At 38.2% G+C, this 14,343-nt stretch overlaps 1 protein-coding gene across 1 annotated transcript; it reads left to right on the forward strand.

The window, feature by feature from the left end:
* The first annotated feature begins 8,016 nt into the window (after positions 1–8,016).
* Positions 8,017–12,080, forward strand: LOC144652151 (uncharacterized). The gene is made up of 5 exons (XM_078512169.1): positions 8,017–8,419; positions 8,704–8,747; positions 8,834–8,896; positions 9,643–9,783; positions 11,590–12,080. Exons 1-5 carry the CDS (start codon positions 8,103–8,105, stop codon positions 12,063–12,065), a joined length of 1,041 nt encoding a protein of 346 aa, XP_078368295.1. The 5' UTR covers positions 8,017–8,102; the 3' UTR covers positions 12,066–12,080.
* Positions 12,081–14,343: the final 2,263 nt, after the last annotated feature.

Consider the following 14,343-nt stretch of genomic DNA (forward strand, 5'->3'; position numbering starts at 1 on the left):
AACCTGCGATCAGGCGTTCTTTTTTTTTTCGCGGCGGGAGGAAAGAGAGAAAAAGGAACTTTCCTCCCGCGGCGAAAGAAACAGAACGCCTGATCGCAGAGCTAAGCAAAATAACACCGAAAAGAATATTGCCAATTATTAACGTGAAGATTCTGTTTGAAATAAGACCACCTTAATGTCTGGAATTGCGAGAAGGCTGACCACGCATATCTGTAACCATCATTTAACTTAACAAATATAACACTTTTTTTTCACATCATCAGTGAACACCTATACTCGCGCAAATGTAGGCCTTGTTTTGCAGTTTGACAACCTAGGGCAAATTCCAGGTGAATTCATGATCAGCGAAAAGTGCATCTGTTTTTAGCCCCACTATAAAATGGGCCGCAGTGATTGCAGCCATTTCCTTTTAGTATACTTTGCTCCATCAATTAATTATTTTGTCAGGAGTTAAAGGGACTTTGTCACGGATTTTAACAGATTTTTGAACAGCCAATTTTTTTTTAATTTTTGTCCCAGGAAACCTGAAAATAATGGTTAATTTTTATTTAAAAATTGCTATATTAGAGCACTGAAACTGTTAACGAGCGTCTTTGGCTGCGGATGGAAATGGATTGCAACTTGAAAAATTAAGGCTTAACTTTTCAAGATCTTTCTGCGCATCTTTAAAAAATCGATATTTATAGCCGTATCACTATCCGCAAATAAAGGTTCCTTTATTTGCGGATAGTGCATCTTCCTTTAGATGTTTATAGGTACTAATTTTAGAATAGTTTAGACCAAAAATCTGCAAAATCCCCCTGACGAAGCTCCCTTATAAATGCTAGATTTCCACTGACGCGTAATTTATTACGTGTGTGAAAAAATTTAGAGACAATGTATGAACGGCTTGCGTAAACGTTTACGCAAGACGTTCATACATTGTCTCTAAATGTTTTCACGCACGTTAACGCACGTAAAAAAAATACGCGTCAGTGGAAATCCACCTTTAATCAAGATATAATCAACAGTTTTGGAAACACCTAACTGTTATCGATAAACAGTGGGTTGGAATTTTGGTATTTTGCGTTTGTCATCATGTTTCTTTTGCCTTAGTTGGTCGAGCAGCTGGCTCGCTCTTCGTCAGCTGGTGACTCTGTTCCGTGTTCACATATTAATTTATTCAAATCACGTATTCTTTCTTTTATTTTTTTATTTTTCACTATTTATCTTGATAGACGAAGTCTTAATGCAGGGTCCCCTATACCTCTCTGCGAAATGGGATCACGTAAAATATTTGGCTTTTCACGCGTCACGAATAATTCCTAAAATGTTTTCACGTTCGCGCAAAAATCATGGCGATCCCTGTTTAGACTGTTACGCTCGGAAGGTGTAAGACCAGATATTGTGCTTGTCAAGATCACACACGCGACAAAATAGCTCACAAAAGTCCCAATCCCAACCACAGAGCTAAAACAAAGATGTACGTTCACTAGAACTACCTAAAAAATCAGAAATAAAGTCACGAAAACGAAGATGATTCACGATTCACGTCTAATTCAACTCTTCGTTCACGGGTCACGTTTAAGCTAAAAATTGCGTTCACGCGCACGTTAAAAGATCTTAAAAGTTGGGAATCACGAATCACGAGAAATTAAAGCCAAAATCACGTTTCACGGCAAATAAATAGCCTCAATCACGCTTCTTGGAAAAAGTATAAGGGACCCTGTTAATGCGCCATTTTGATACGGGCAATAAAAACCCGACACCGTATTCGGAGGAATTTGTCAGTTTAATAACCTAATGATAAAGGGGTAATAGTAATCGCAAAGGCATGATTGATCCATAATTTTGCTGCCTAAAAACATTGTATTCACCAGTCAATTGAAATCACGGCCCCAATCCCCGCATACAAAAGATAGCATGAAAAAAAAAAAATTCAGATCGGAGGATTGTAATGGCTACAATAACATCCGAAATAAAAAAAAAAACGGTATGAATGTGATGGAAAACTATTAGGCTGAATTCTTAATTCGTGTTTTTTTTATTGAAGTCCAAAGCCTTAAAATTCATCTTCGTTATAATTCACCACGGAAGCAACGTGCGTGTTTTTCGTTGCTATTTGTGTGGGCATTGTCAGCTGATTTTTAATAAGTTTCCGCGAATTGCATACAGGAGCTTCAATTTCGGCATTCAACGCGACTGAAATGCGACGGTAGCATAAATTTGGCCTAAGTTCGCAATTTCCCGTCTAATGAAATGGTATTGTCCTCAGTAGTGCTATTTTGATGTCGCCATTCATTCCGTTCCTATAACGTACTTCAATCTTTTCCGTTAGTGACTCATTATTTATACAATGTATAGGAAGTCGAGAAAATCTGAGCCATGAGGTTATAGTTTAGTGCGTGTCGAGAACAGTCCACTAACACTCCACCAACACGAATCTTAGGTAGTCTTCAGTAAACGCTCAAAAATGGGATGGTAAGTTTTCCTTCCATATACTTTGTTGGTACTAAAGTTCGCGGGTCTTTAATTTCGCGATTTTCGCGTTTCTCAAAAAATCGCAAAATTTACGACCCGCGAAACGTATTTTTTTTGAACGTTTTTTGACATATTTTTAATGTTTTTAACGTACTTTTTGGCCAAAGCGCGAAAATAAAACCCCACGAAATACTGTCTCGCTAAAATTGCGAAATTAAGTACCAATAAGGTATCTTGATGCCTCTTGTCCGCAGAATTTAATAAAAACTTTGCCATAACGGGGCAAGGTATTTTACGTAGGATTGCGACTCGTTAAAGCAAGGTATTTGCACAAATTTTACTGCACAATACCATTCTGTTTTATTATAAGCGGAAAAAGTCTATGGTGGGGTTGCGTAATTTTGACCATTTCCAAAATTATTCGAACCCTTGTCGAACCTTATGATGTGGACCGTCGGGTTAATACACTGAAATAAAAAACAGACGAAATTGTTAAATTTTCACTTCTTGAACAATCAAAACCACACCCTTCACTAATCCTTCTCATCGTATCACAACTCTTTCGTACGATATCGTTTTTCTTGGTGTATGATTTAAGGCAATGTAAAGTAGATATCATATACATTAGAAATCCTCGTTAACAGCAAAAGTGAACGCAGTAAGGTTGACGATAAAATGGGACTCGTAGAAGCGCCTGATTAATAAATTCTTACTCGATTCCAGATATATAGCAAAATGATTTCAAAACACTAAAGAAAACTTTTTCTTTTGCAGATATAAACAGAGTGATTCGCTATTGATTTCTGTACGTACAACACGAAACTTTTCAAGGTAGGAGGAATTAAACCGTATTTTGGAACTAGCTGTTCCAGAACTTTATACGCACACTAAACATACATTTTTGTCTCGTCAAATATCTTTGAATTAGCCAGTAGATACTTTTTAGTGCATTTTTCTTTTATTTACCAAATGTCGTCTTTAACGAAAGGAGACTGAAGTTTTAAGTTTTACTCAACAATCTGTATTTTTGTAGTTTAACTTCGCTCCGATTTAATTTCTACAGCCCTATAGGACGCAGCCGGTGAATTGAACAGCAAATGCATATTTTTATATTACTAAAAGGTACCGTAAAATTCCGGCCCCCGCTTATAAGCCCCCGAGCCCATCACGAAAACCCGATAGCCCCCTCTCCGGAGATGAACGGGGTATGTTGCATATGCGCCGTTTCGATCCCTCCCGAGGCCGACGTTTCTTCCGCTGCCCCCGGAGCCCCTCCCAGCCCACCCACCCACGAAGGATAAGCCCAGGGCTTATAACCGGAATTCTTATTTGTAAGTGAAGTTAATAATTTTTTACTATTTTATGTAATTTGAAGCTGTTTTTTTTAAAAAACGGCATTCTGTACTACTTTTGTGTATTTTTTTCTATAAGAATATTGTTTTTCCGGCGCAAGCTGAATATTCGTATTTTTCTGCCGATTTTAGGCTGAAAATATTCTCGCGAAAATTCTTAGATTATAGCGTATGACATTTCCGTTTTAGAATGGATTGAAGTGTCAGTTACTAGTGTTTGGAGTATAACTAAAATTAAACTTCTTGCAGAAATGTTATTAGCATCAAACATACGGCGAGTGCTGCCTTTGTTGTTTAAAACTGGCCAGTTTTGCCATTTTGAGCCGAAAGGAAGAATTTTATGTTGTTTAGTTGAAAACATATAATTGTATTATATTTACAAATTTTCAGCATACAAAATTTAATTCTTTTCAACATCTCAGCCTCGGGTTTATTCTTAAAATATTCTTAAAATTTTGTATATTTCAGTCTCGATATTCTTATAAAATATATCTTATAGAAAAATAGTGATTTATCTTTTGTCTTTGTCAATTTTAGGTGTTAGAAGAAGTAAGAAAGAGCTGCCAATCTGTCAGTGACGCGTATGCTCGCAAAATAATTTACCCAAAGGTAGAAAGGGTTCAGTTTATGTCCCGAAATATTCGTATAAAACAGAATATTCGTACTCCCTCCAAAATACACAGCGCCGAGTTGAAAAAAGTGTGAATGCATGAATGTTTCGGAACATTTTTCGGTAAAGGGTAGATTTTGAAACAACGCAATCTTCTGTTATCGTAAAGATAGTTGTATAGGTGTTTTGCACCTGCTCTTAGAACAAAACCTTCGATAAAGAAATGAGCTCTAAGTTTTAAGGGCGTGAAAAGTAATATCCTGAGAATTTTCTCTATTTGCTTAGCTTACGTAAGCCAAACTGAGTTGTCGATACACTATTGGCGACAACTCGTTTATGACGATTGTCCTTTTTGTAATAACTTTGAGTTCTGCCTGTAAGCGAGTGAGTCAAGTTCATCATTAAACACCTTGTTCCTTGATGATGTTTTGGTCCACTTCATTTAAAATATCCCGGAAGTTAGCAGGGCATCTCTCGCTCAGCCATTGAGCTAAATCCCCACAAAAGCCCCTGTTACGTGAATACAGTGATAACGCATTCAGCTTCGAGCTACAATAGCTAGTTTCCAATAAGCTAAATTCCAATAGAAGAAACAAACAATGTAAATAAGCAAGAGGCAGAGCAGTTGGCTTTTTAAAGAGCATGACCGACGAGTTGAACTAGAGAACAAATCCCGGAGGGCTCCAGCGTAAATGTGACATAGCAAAGTTTCGATTACCGAAGACCGCGCAGTGGCGTGTGAAATAAAAAAATACAAGTTTATAAGGTTATCAAATTCTGGATTCCGTCGGATTTCAGATTGTAAAATAAATAAATATAAATAACTGATGATGATGATGATGATGATGATGATGAAGATGATGATGATAATGATAATAACAACAGAGAAAGGACACTATTCAATACATTCCTTTGGCTTAGAAATAGCTAACAAGAGCTTTCAGTTTTTTTAACTGGCCCGAACCCATTCATGCCACATGTCTTTTGCTGAGAAAATCATCATTTTTCCTTTCCACAGGTTTATGGCCAATAAAAACGTCTCTTTTTCTGACGCTGGAATCTCGAATTACACCACGCAGCACCAAGATGGAGAAAGAAGCTGTTTCATAGCTGGAGTATCACGAACTCTACAACACGATTACTTCTATTACACTAACGTAGTGTTGTCACCAGTAATTACGATGTTAGGAATCTGGATTGTCCTGTCTAACGGGTCAATCTTGATAGCGATCCTAAGGGGCGGAATTCGAATCCGCCCAGGATTTCTGTTGCTCTGTAGTTTGACATTGACTGATCTTCTGTGGGGAGGGCTGGTGACCCCAGTGTATTTAAAATTCAGGTTTCAGGAAATTATTAACAACCACGTTTGCGCAAATCGCAGCCGATTGGGATGACCCTCTGATGGCTGCCTCATTTTTCTTGTGTTTGCTCGGCACTGTAGGTAGCCTTGCTGTGATAAGCTTGGATCGTTACTTAGCTGTTGCTGAGGGAATGTGGTATAAGGTCTCTGTAAAACTCTGGCACGCCTGCTTAGAGTGCTTTGGGGTGTGGCTGCTCATCATTTTTATAATCACAGCAAAGATAACTCGCATTGTACCACAGAATGTGGTAGAAGTGCTCGAGGCCTGTTATGTGATAGTACTCTCCCTTTTTGTTGTCATCGTTCAGGTTTTGACGCTTTATGTTCTACACAAGCATAACAATTCCGTGGCCCAGAATAGCGACCCAGCAGCAGACCCGGGGCAGGGGAATAATTCAGTCTCATACAACTGCAGCCATTGAGCGCAAATTAACTGTCACAACCAGTTGGGTGGCAGGGGAGCTTGTCCTGGTTTTAATTCCATGTGCTATAGTTGTAATTATTTCAAAGATCGTGAATCTTCCTGCCTTTATGCTTATGGAGCCGTTGTATTTTCCAATCGCCTCAATAGTCTCCAGTATTAACCCTGTATTGTACCACCGTGGAAATCCCCAAATACGACAAGGTGTATCCAAGCTGTTCAAATGCCAATAAACGTGTTCTTTGCTTGCTGTTATCCAGTGAGTTTACTTGTGATCCAGGTTTTGTTTACTTTTGGGTTATTTTACTTTTCCTTTCCCTTGGAGCGGAAGTAGGTCTACTCTACTTCCGGCGGAAGTTCAGTTAAAAAGCGGAGAAAGGAGTTCGAGTCGAGGGACTGGGCAAAAGACCGGATGGATGAGGTAGATCATTGTTACCATAGCATCGCTTATACGTTTCTCTTGTATCATCCCCCGGTACATACATTTATACCATGCCATAGAAAATACAGCCATCAGAATACAGGAAAGCCGTGTATATTCGACGGTATTCAACCCAACCTTCCCATCATGCGCTGCGAATTGTATCCGACGAATTAGTAGGATCATGGAGAAAGACACCCGGAACAGGACGCGCTTTTCTTGACACACGCGCCAGGCTCGGTGACGAATGTGACCGGGGAACAGTATACCACTCGAAAGCGTTGCATAACTAGTATGTATCTTATAAGGCATTTCAGTGTAATGTGCAGCAATACTACACACTAAAATATCTAATGAAGGCTGGTTTTCACTAGCGAGTCGGAGTCGTAACCGGAGTACGTAGCGCTCACGTCCCAGTGAAAATCGAAAATCGGAGTAGTATTGTGGGGTGACACGAAAAATGGTATGCCCCTGCGGAAGCGATGTTTTTCTTCGGAATAATCAGCGACATTTCTCTGGAATAATGTATTGTTTTCTTGACTGGAATCAGAAGGGAATAATGGAAATTGGACGGCAGGAATAATGGACACTACATTATACCTCTCCACTCCCAGCAACAAAGGAAACGACTAAGAAGCTGACTACATACCGTAAAATTCTGGTTATAAGCCCTCCCGCTTATAAGCACCCCCCCCCCCCCGTGGGTTATAGGCTCATCTATCTGGAAACAAAAAAAAATCATCCGATTATAAGCCCTCCCGGATATAAGCCCCCCTCTGCTGGATGACAGTACTGAACAGGGCTAAATGTTGCTTTATTATGACTTTTTAACTTCAAAACACATTACGATGAACACTCCCATGGCTCGTTTCGAAACGTTTTTTTTTATTTCGCTTATAAGCCCTCCCTGATATAAACCCCTCCGTTTATAAGCCCACCCAAATCCCCCTACGAAGTTGTATAACTAGTATCGTATTTAAAATGCAAATTTTCCACGGCTGGCTGACCCCGTCAGAGCTACCAACACATTGAAGTATTTCTACATGTAGATGTAGAAATACTTCAATGTGTTGGTAGCTCTGACGGGGTCAGCCAGCCGTGGAAAACAAAAAACAAAATAAAAATAACCGGGTCGAGTGTTATTTTTTTCCTCGATTATTTCACAACGTTACTTGGACGCATCTTTTAAGTTTCAGTAGTTTACGCTTGTCCTAAATTTTATTTGTTTCGTTTTCTTAGATAGGAAATTAAGATTTTAGTGGATGTTTTTTGAGAGTGAATAAAGGAGCGTTGAATTATTAGCGAACGCGAAAATTTACGCGAGTCGTATTTTGACCTCGATCTTATTGTTTAATTCTTTCTACCAATAATATTTGAACAAAATAATAACATTAATTGTGGTTATAGCTGTCAAAGTTCAGTTCCCGTTAATCGGCCAGAAGAGTTGTTTCTTTGACAGAAAGCTTCAAAATCTTAAAATGGAGTACAAATCAGACGTAGAAGCGAAGAAAAACTTTCCCCCAACCTTGCGCTCGACAACGCTCGCGATCCTGGTGTTCGTGGGAGTGTCTTTGATCGGTGTTGGGTTTCTGCTTGCGAGTGACTTCCGAATGAACCGACGCCTTTCTCATATCGAGAGTACGCTGGAAGGCTTGCGCCTTGAAAGAAATCAAATTCCCAACGTTTCTGTTGCATCTTCAGTCGAATTGAACGCCAGGCAAAAGAGAGCGGCTACGAGTAATAAAACTTCCACCCAACCGGACTTCGAAAAGCGACTGCAGGCTTTGGAAAAAAGGTAAAAAAAGTGATAGGCGCTGCATTTTTTCGTTAGTATAGTTGGACACTCGTTATCGGTTTTCTCAACGAACCTAGCGAAACAGTTTTAAACTTTGCTAGCTTATTACTTGAAAAGGAGCTTTTCTACTCACAACGACCACACTTTAGTTTTTGACAATCAACGGATGGCAGGGTTTTCAACTCACGGTCAATATAACGGAAAGTTATTGCTTTTACATAGACTCGAAATCACTCGATTTAATAACACAACTGTTTATTTGAACTAACAATTTATCTTCACAGAATGAATGAAACTAGCCGATCTGCGATCCTTTCCTTACTGCGAGGTAAGTTAAAAAAAAGATGGTTCAGCAGTAATCCATGTTTTTTCCTGTTGTATTGACATATCATTATTTAACATCTTTTATCCTAGGGCGGGACGGCAGGGATGGCGATGATGGCCAGGCAGGCCCCGTGGGACCCCCGGGGAAAGCTGGTATGTCAGTTAGCCTTCAGTAATGCATGTATACCTACGGAATTTATTTTGGTTCCCTTCAGTAACGCATGTATACCTACGGAATTTATTTTAGTTCCCTTCAGTAACGCATGTATACCTACGTAATTTATTTTAGTTCCCTTCAGTAACTCATGTATACCTACGGAATTTATTTTAGTTCCCTTCAGTAACGCATGTATACCTACGTAATTTATTTTAGTTCCCTTCAGTAACGCATGTATACCTACGGAATTTATTTTAGCTCCCTTCAGTAACTCATGTATACCTACGGAATTTATTTTAGCTCCCTTCAGTAACGCATGTATACTTACGGAATTTATTTTAGCTCCCTTCAGTAACGCATGTATACTTACGGAATTTATTTTAGTCCCTTCTTTTAAAAGATAAACATGTGTTCTTAGTCAAACAAGGAAGGCCTCCAAGTGAACAATGAAAACGACAATTCTTAACCTTATTCAGAACCGGGGAGAGGGGGTGTGGGTGAGGCTTTCTATAAACTACCAAACTTAGCAACGTTTCCTAAAATTACTTCATCATTTCTTGCATTACACAGACTAAATGATTTTCCTTACACTAAATACAAATGCCTGGGGATGTATTACTGTAGGTAGAGTTTCGTTAGTGCCCGCAATTTTCTTGTTATCTCACTCTAGACGATTTTTTTATTCTTTCAGTTCCTTGCTGTAAAAGGTAACAAAAATGCGCTTGTTTCATTTTATTTCCAGGCCCACCCGGTCCAAAAGGTCCTGCTGGGAGTCCTGGGTTGAAGGGACCTCCAGGGCCTAAAGGAACTGGGACCTCTGGGGTGAAATATGTTCGCTGGGGAAGGACCACATGTCCTAATGGTGCTCAGTTGGTTTATGAAGGTAAAATATACATTACCGACCCAACAAACCAAGGTTTTTAGCCACTCGGGGTTCCTTATAGAAGTTGACGTGAACAACTGACTTACAATTAGGGGGGTTTAGGTTATCCCTTATCCCAATAATTTTGAGGGCAGTTATTCCTTATCCCTAAAATTACCAAAACTATTATCCATATTGTTTTAATTTTTATTATCCCTAAAACTGAGTTGTTAATGTGTTGTTATGCCTTATCCCTATCATTATTTAAACATTTATCCCTTATCCCTAAAATATTTTTGAGTTATCCCTTATCCCTAAAACCCCTAACAGGGCCTCACAATGGAGTGGCAAATTAAAACAACTACATTAATTGCCAGAAGTATGTCAGTTTTGAAACTTATACCACCAGCCTTTTTAGTCTTTATTAATAGAACGTTTTAAGACGGAATCGATCAGGAAATCGAGTGATATTACTTTTAGCTGGACAAAGATCGAGTACCAGACTAATTTAAAGAGGCTCGATATAGTTTCGTTAGCTCCTAGGGTGGCTGTTTTTAAAATGAAAATTATCAGGGAAGCCAATGTTCGATTTTTGCCAAAATACACCATAATGATCAATTATGGCCAAAGTTTAATTTTTACTAGTCGCTTAGTCAAACAAGCCTGATTTCCTCGAAATCTAGATTGATTGACTCTTGGTATTCATTTTTTGATATGATAAGGATAAGTAGATTGACTAACTGGTTACGAAATTTTAGAAAAATCAGTCAGAGCGTTTTCAAGTAACTGAAATCAGTTATTCAAAATGAAAAATAAATACTTGAACCAGTAAAGATAATATGTGTTAAGATATTTCGACGGCCGATTGTAGGAACTTCAAAAAGTTAAAAAGAACTTTTGATTTACTCTTAAACGCTCTTACACTGAAATTTTCCTAAAATTTTGTCTACAGGTAGTAGTCAATCCACTATACTTCAACATGTCAAAAACTAAATCCTTGATAATACCAACATTAATTTCTTATCAGAGCCTAAGAAAATGAATTTCAAATTTTATAAGTTGGTGTTGTTAGAAATGACTTGAAACAGTAAGACAGAAGATTGCAATAATATGTAAATAATTTTGGTACATAATATTGTCCAATTTATACTCAAAGTGCTGGCGGATTAACATCTTAAACTTTTGTATTAATTCAGGTATTCTTGGAAAAATTTATTTTTCGAATGGTATGATTGAAAATAGTTCAAAAGTGTCTGTTGGAAATAATACCCCAAAGGAAATCTTCGATTTCGCCCTTGATATTTTACCAGATTTTTGAACAGCCAAAATTTATATTTGTGTCGCTGGAAACCTAAAAATAATAGTCCATTTTTAGTAAAAATTGCTATATTAGAGCACTGAAACTGTTAACGACCATCTTTGGCTGTGGATGGCTCGGATGGAAACGATTGCTACTGGAAAAAGTAAGGCTAACGTTTTCAAGTTGTTTCCGCGCGTCATCAAAAAATCGATATTTATAGCCGTAGGTTGATTTCTATCCGCAAATTAAGGTTATATATTTCCTTAGATGTTCAAAGATAATGTCTTTTTATGAGTTTATTTGCCTGCCACTAATTTCAGAACAGTTTAGACCAAAAATCTGCAAAATCCCCGTGACATAGCTCCTGAAAATAGAGATGTGATGAAAATAAAATTTTGTCTCAATGAACCAGCAAATTCTTTAAACTAACAACTATAAAGAAATGTATGGTTATCGATAAAGAGAACTGATTATCGAGCTTGTGTCCTGAAGGTGCAAAGATGCTAAAGTTGTTTGTTCATGTTCAGGTTTTGTTGGAGGTAGCCACTACGCTCACACTGGTGGTGGAGGAGAGTACACTTGTCTGCCAAACAACCCAAAATACGACAAGTACCAGGACGGCTGGCAGTCACGTTCATACATGTATGGCACAGAATATGAAGTCAGCTCATTCAATCCATTTAAGCACAACCTTCATAACCATGAGGCCCCATGTGCTGTGTGTTACGGCAAGTCACGTGCAACTAAGTTGATGATACCCGCAAGGAATGACTGTCCATCTGGTTGGACCGAAGAGTACCATGGGTACCTGATGGCAGCGCGCTCAAGCCACAAGCACTCTACCAATTTCATTTGCGTTGATTCGGACGCAGAGTTTGTTCCCGGCAGCCACGCCGACAGAGATGGTGCCCTGTTGTACCTCGTGGAAGGAGACTGTGGCTCGTTACCATGCCTCCCGTATGTAAGCTCCCGAGAGCTGACATGCGCTGTTTGCACCAAGTGAGTCAAAGCAGGCCAAGAATAAAAGCCTTCCAAAACAGCTTCAGACACTAGTTTTAGTCTTAAGTGGCGAACGAAAATGTACCCAATAAAATTCTTTTTTTCGTTGGTTAAGCTTGTAGTTATAAAGAACGTCTGTTAACTATGTTGTAGAAATGAATAAAAAGTCTTGAAGCATGAATGAATGGTGAATGAATAAATGGTGACATAAGGCGCTGCTCTGCTCTCGTATTTAGATAGTTTATCACTGTTTATGTTTGTATGGATAAAGGAAAATTGAATGAGTTACTTCAAGATGTTCTCATTATTAAAACGTTTGGTTACATATCTTATGTTTCAAAGTAAAAACAGCAAACTATATAAACTATGAAATGAATTAATTTTATAATATATTGGACGAGCTACACCAAACCTTTGCCCATTCCAAAGCTTTGAAAATTGACTTGTACATTTCCGCAAAATTCCAGTGAGTACCCAGACCCCCTTTCGTTCTTGTCGTCGCCAGCACTTTTTTCCGACAACCTTTCTCGAAAAAGCTATATTTCGATCCTTGCTTTGTATTCATCAAGTGCTTTACAATCTACTTGTCTACTACTACAATGCAATACACCACTGGCACTTATGGGAATTTCAGCATCGAGGAAACTTGTGCAAAATTTTCTTGACCCTTTGCGAGCATGATAGCCCTTAGTCTTCTCCCAAATGAGATATTTTAGGTCAACAAATCATTTACCGTCTCTACCGTCTCGGTACGCAGTCTTTGTTTACGTTTAAAGGGACTATGTCACGGATTTAAAGAGATTCTTGAACAGCCAAAATTTTGTGTTGAAGGAAACTTAAAAATAATGGTCCATTGTTATTAACAATGATTAAAAAGCTGTTTAAAAACGTGTTTGGCTGCGGATGGCCCGGATAGAAATGGATTGCAATTTGAAAACCTTAGACAATGTTTTTAAGTTGTTTCCGCGCGTCTTCAAAAAAAAAAAATATCGATATTTATAGCCAAAGTTTGATTCCTATCCCCAAATAAAGGTTACATGTCTTCAGTTAAATGTTCGAAGATAATGTTTTCCATGAGTAAAGTTGCCTATCACTTATTTCAGAACAGTTTAGACCAAAAAACTGCGAAATCCCCGTATCAAAGTCCCTTTAAGATTTGTGATTCTGAAATTGCCATTCAGACTGCAACCTCCCTACGGACTTGCCCAAGCTGTTACAAAGAAAAATTGAAATCTTAGAAACTTGTGACCATACATCAAGGATGGGTGTTTTCAATTGTCCTTTAATATACACTTATTTGATGCCAGAAATGGAATATATTGCATTAAATTGAGACGTAATTTCTTTTCTATTTTCACAACAAAAAAGTAAATTTCAGGTATTAGCGTTCAAATTTTAATACCGAGACAATCTACGCTATTAATCGCGCGCATGGAATGATTCTCGCGGTATAACAATTAACTAAAATAATAAACATTTACATATTCAGTGCTATTCTCGCACAGAAAAAATTTTCAGTTTTCCCAGAAGCGTTCGGAAGTCACTTCAGTCAATTTACCTTCTTTATAGATTGAAATCTTTATACCCGAAAACTCACAAATGTACTGTGCGAATACGATTTTTTAATAATTTCATTTAAATTGTTACCATGTTGGTCAAGAATTAATAACTGAAAGATGTAAATTTCGGCGCAAATGAAATAGGTCTGGCATTTAATAAATTTGCCGATCGATTGTATCTTTACAGCTCGATGGATATAACTCAAAATGGTTCCTTTACTTCTACCGATAACTTGTTTTAATACTTTGAACAAGTTTTGTTGGATGCGCACCATTTCTTATTTAATTTATTGAAATGGTGCTGAGAAAATTGTGTTTTGCCACATTTTTGCGAAAGACTCGCGGGAATTGATTTTCAGTTTCTTCTGTTTAGGATTATATATATAAAAAATGAGAATTATACTAGGGCCGCCAAGCGGCCTGAAGTAATAATTCGGATTATATAAACAGACGAAGTGAGAAATATATGAGAAAACAAATGGTAGGAATTTCCCAGTTAGTGCTTCAAACCACTTTTTAACGCTAAAAATATAAGGGGTACCCCCTTAAAAGCAAAACAAGGGCCTGGGTCTACCCATAAGGCCCTGGTGCCTAGGTCCCGCGGACCCATGATCCTTCGCTGGCTTTTTGACGCCGTGAAATAGACAGGCAAAGCAACACCCTATAAATACACCAGGGAAGGGTGAAGGGTGGGAACCTCATATATTTCTCACTTCGTCTGTT

This window comes from Oculina patagonica, chromosome 4 (genome assembly GCF_052425735.1).
Source record: "Oculina patagonica isolate OP01 chromosome 4, crgOcupat, whole genome shotgun sequence".
NCBI lineage: Eukaryota > Metazoa > Cnidaria > Anthozoa > Scleractinia > Oculinidae > Oculina > Oculina patagonica.

What these genes read in the sequence shown, in the direction of transcription:
- LOC144652151 (XM_078512169.1), top strand. Translation starts at nt 8,103, where the DNA reads ATGGAGTACAAATCAGACGTAGAAGCGAAGAAAAACTTTCCCCCAACC. An exon ending in CTGCAGGCTTTGGAAAAAAG is followed by an intron (nt 8,420 to 8,703) that starts GTAAAAAAAGTG and finishes TTATCTTCACAG; the next exon opens with AATGAATGAAACTAGCCGAT. An exon ending in GGGACCCCCGGGGAAAGCTG is followed by an intron (nt 8,897 to 9,642) that starts GTATGTCAGTTA and finishes TTTTATTTCCAG; the next exon opens with GCCCACCCGGTCCAAAAGGT.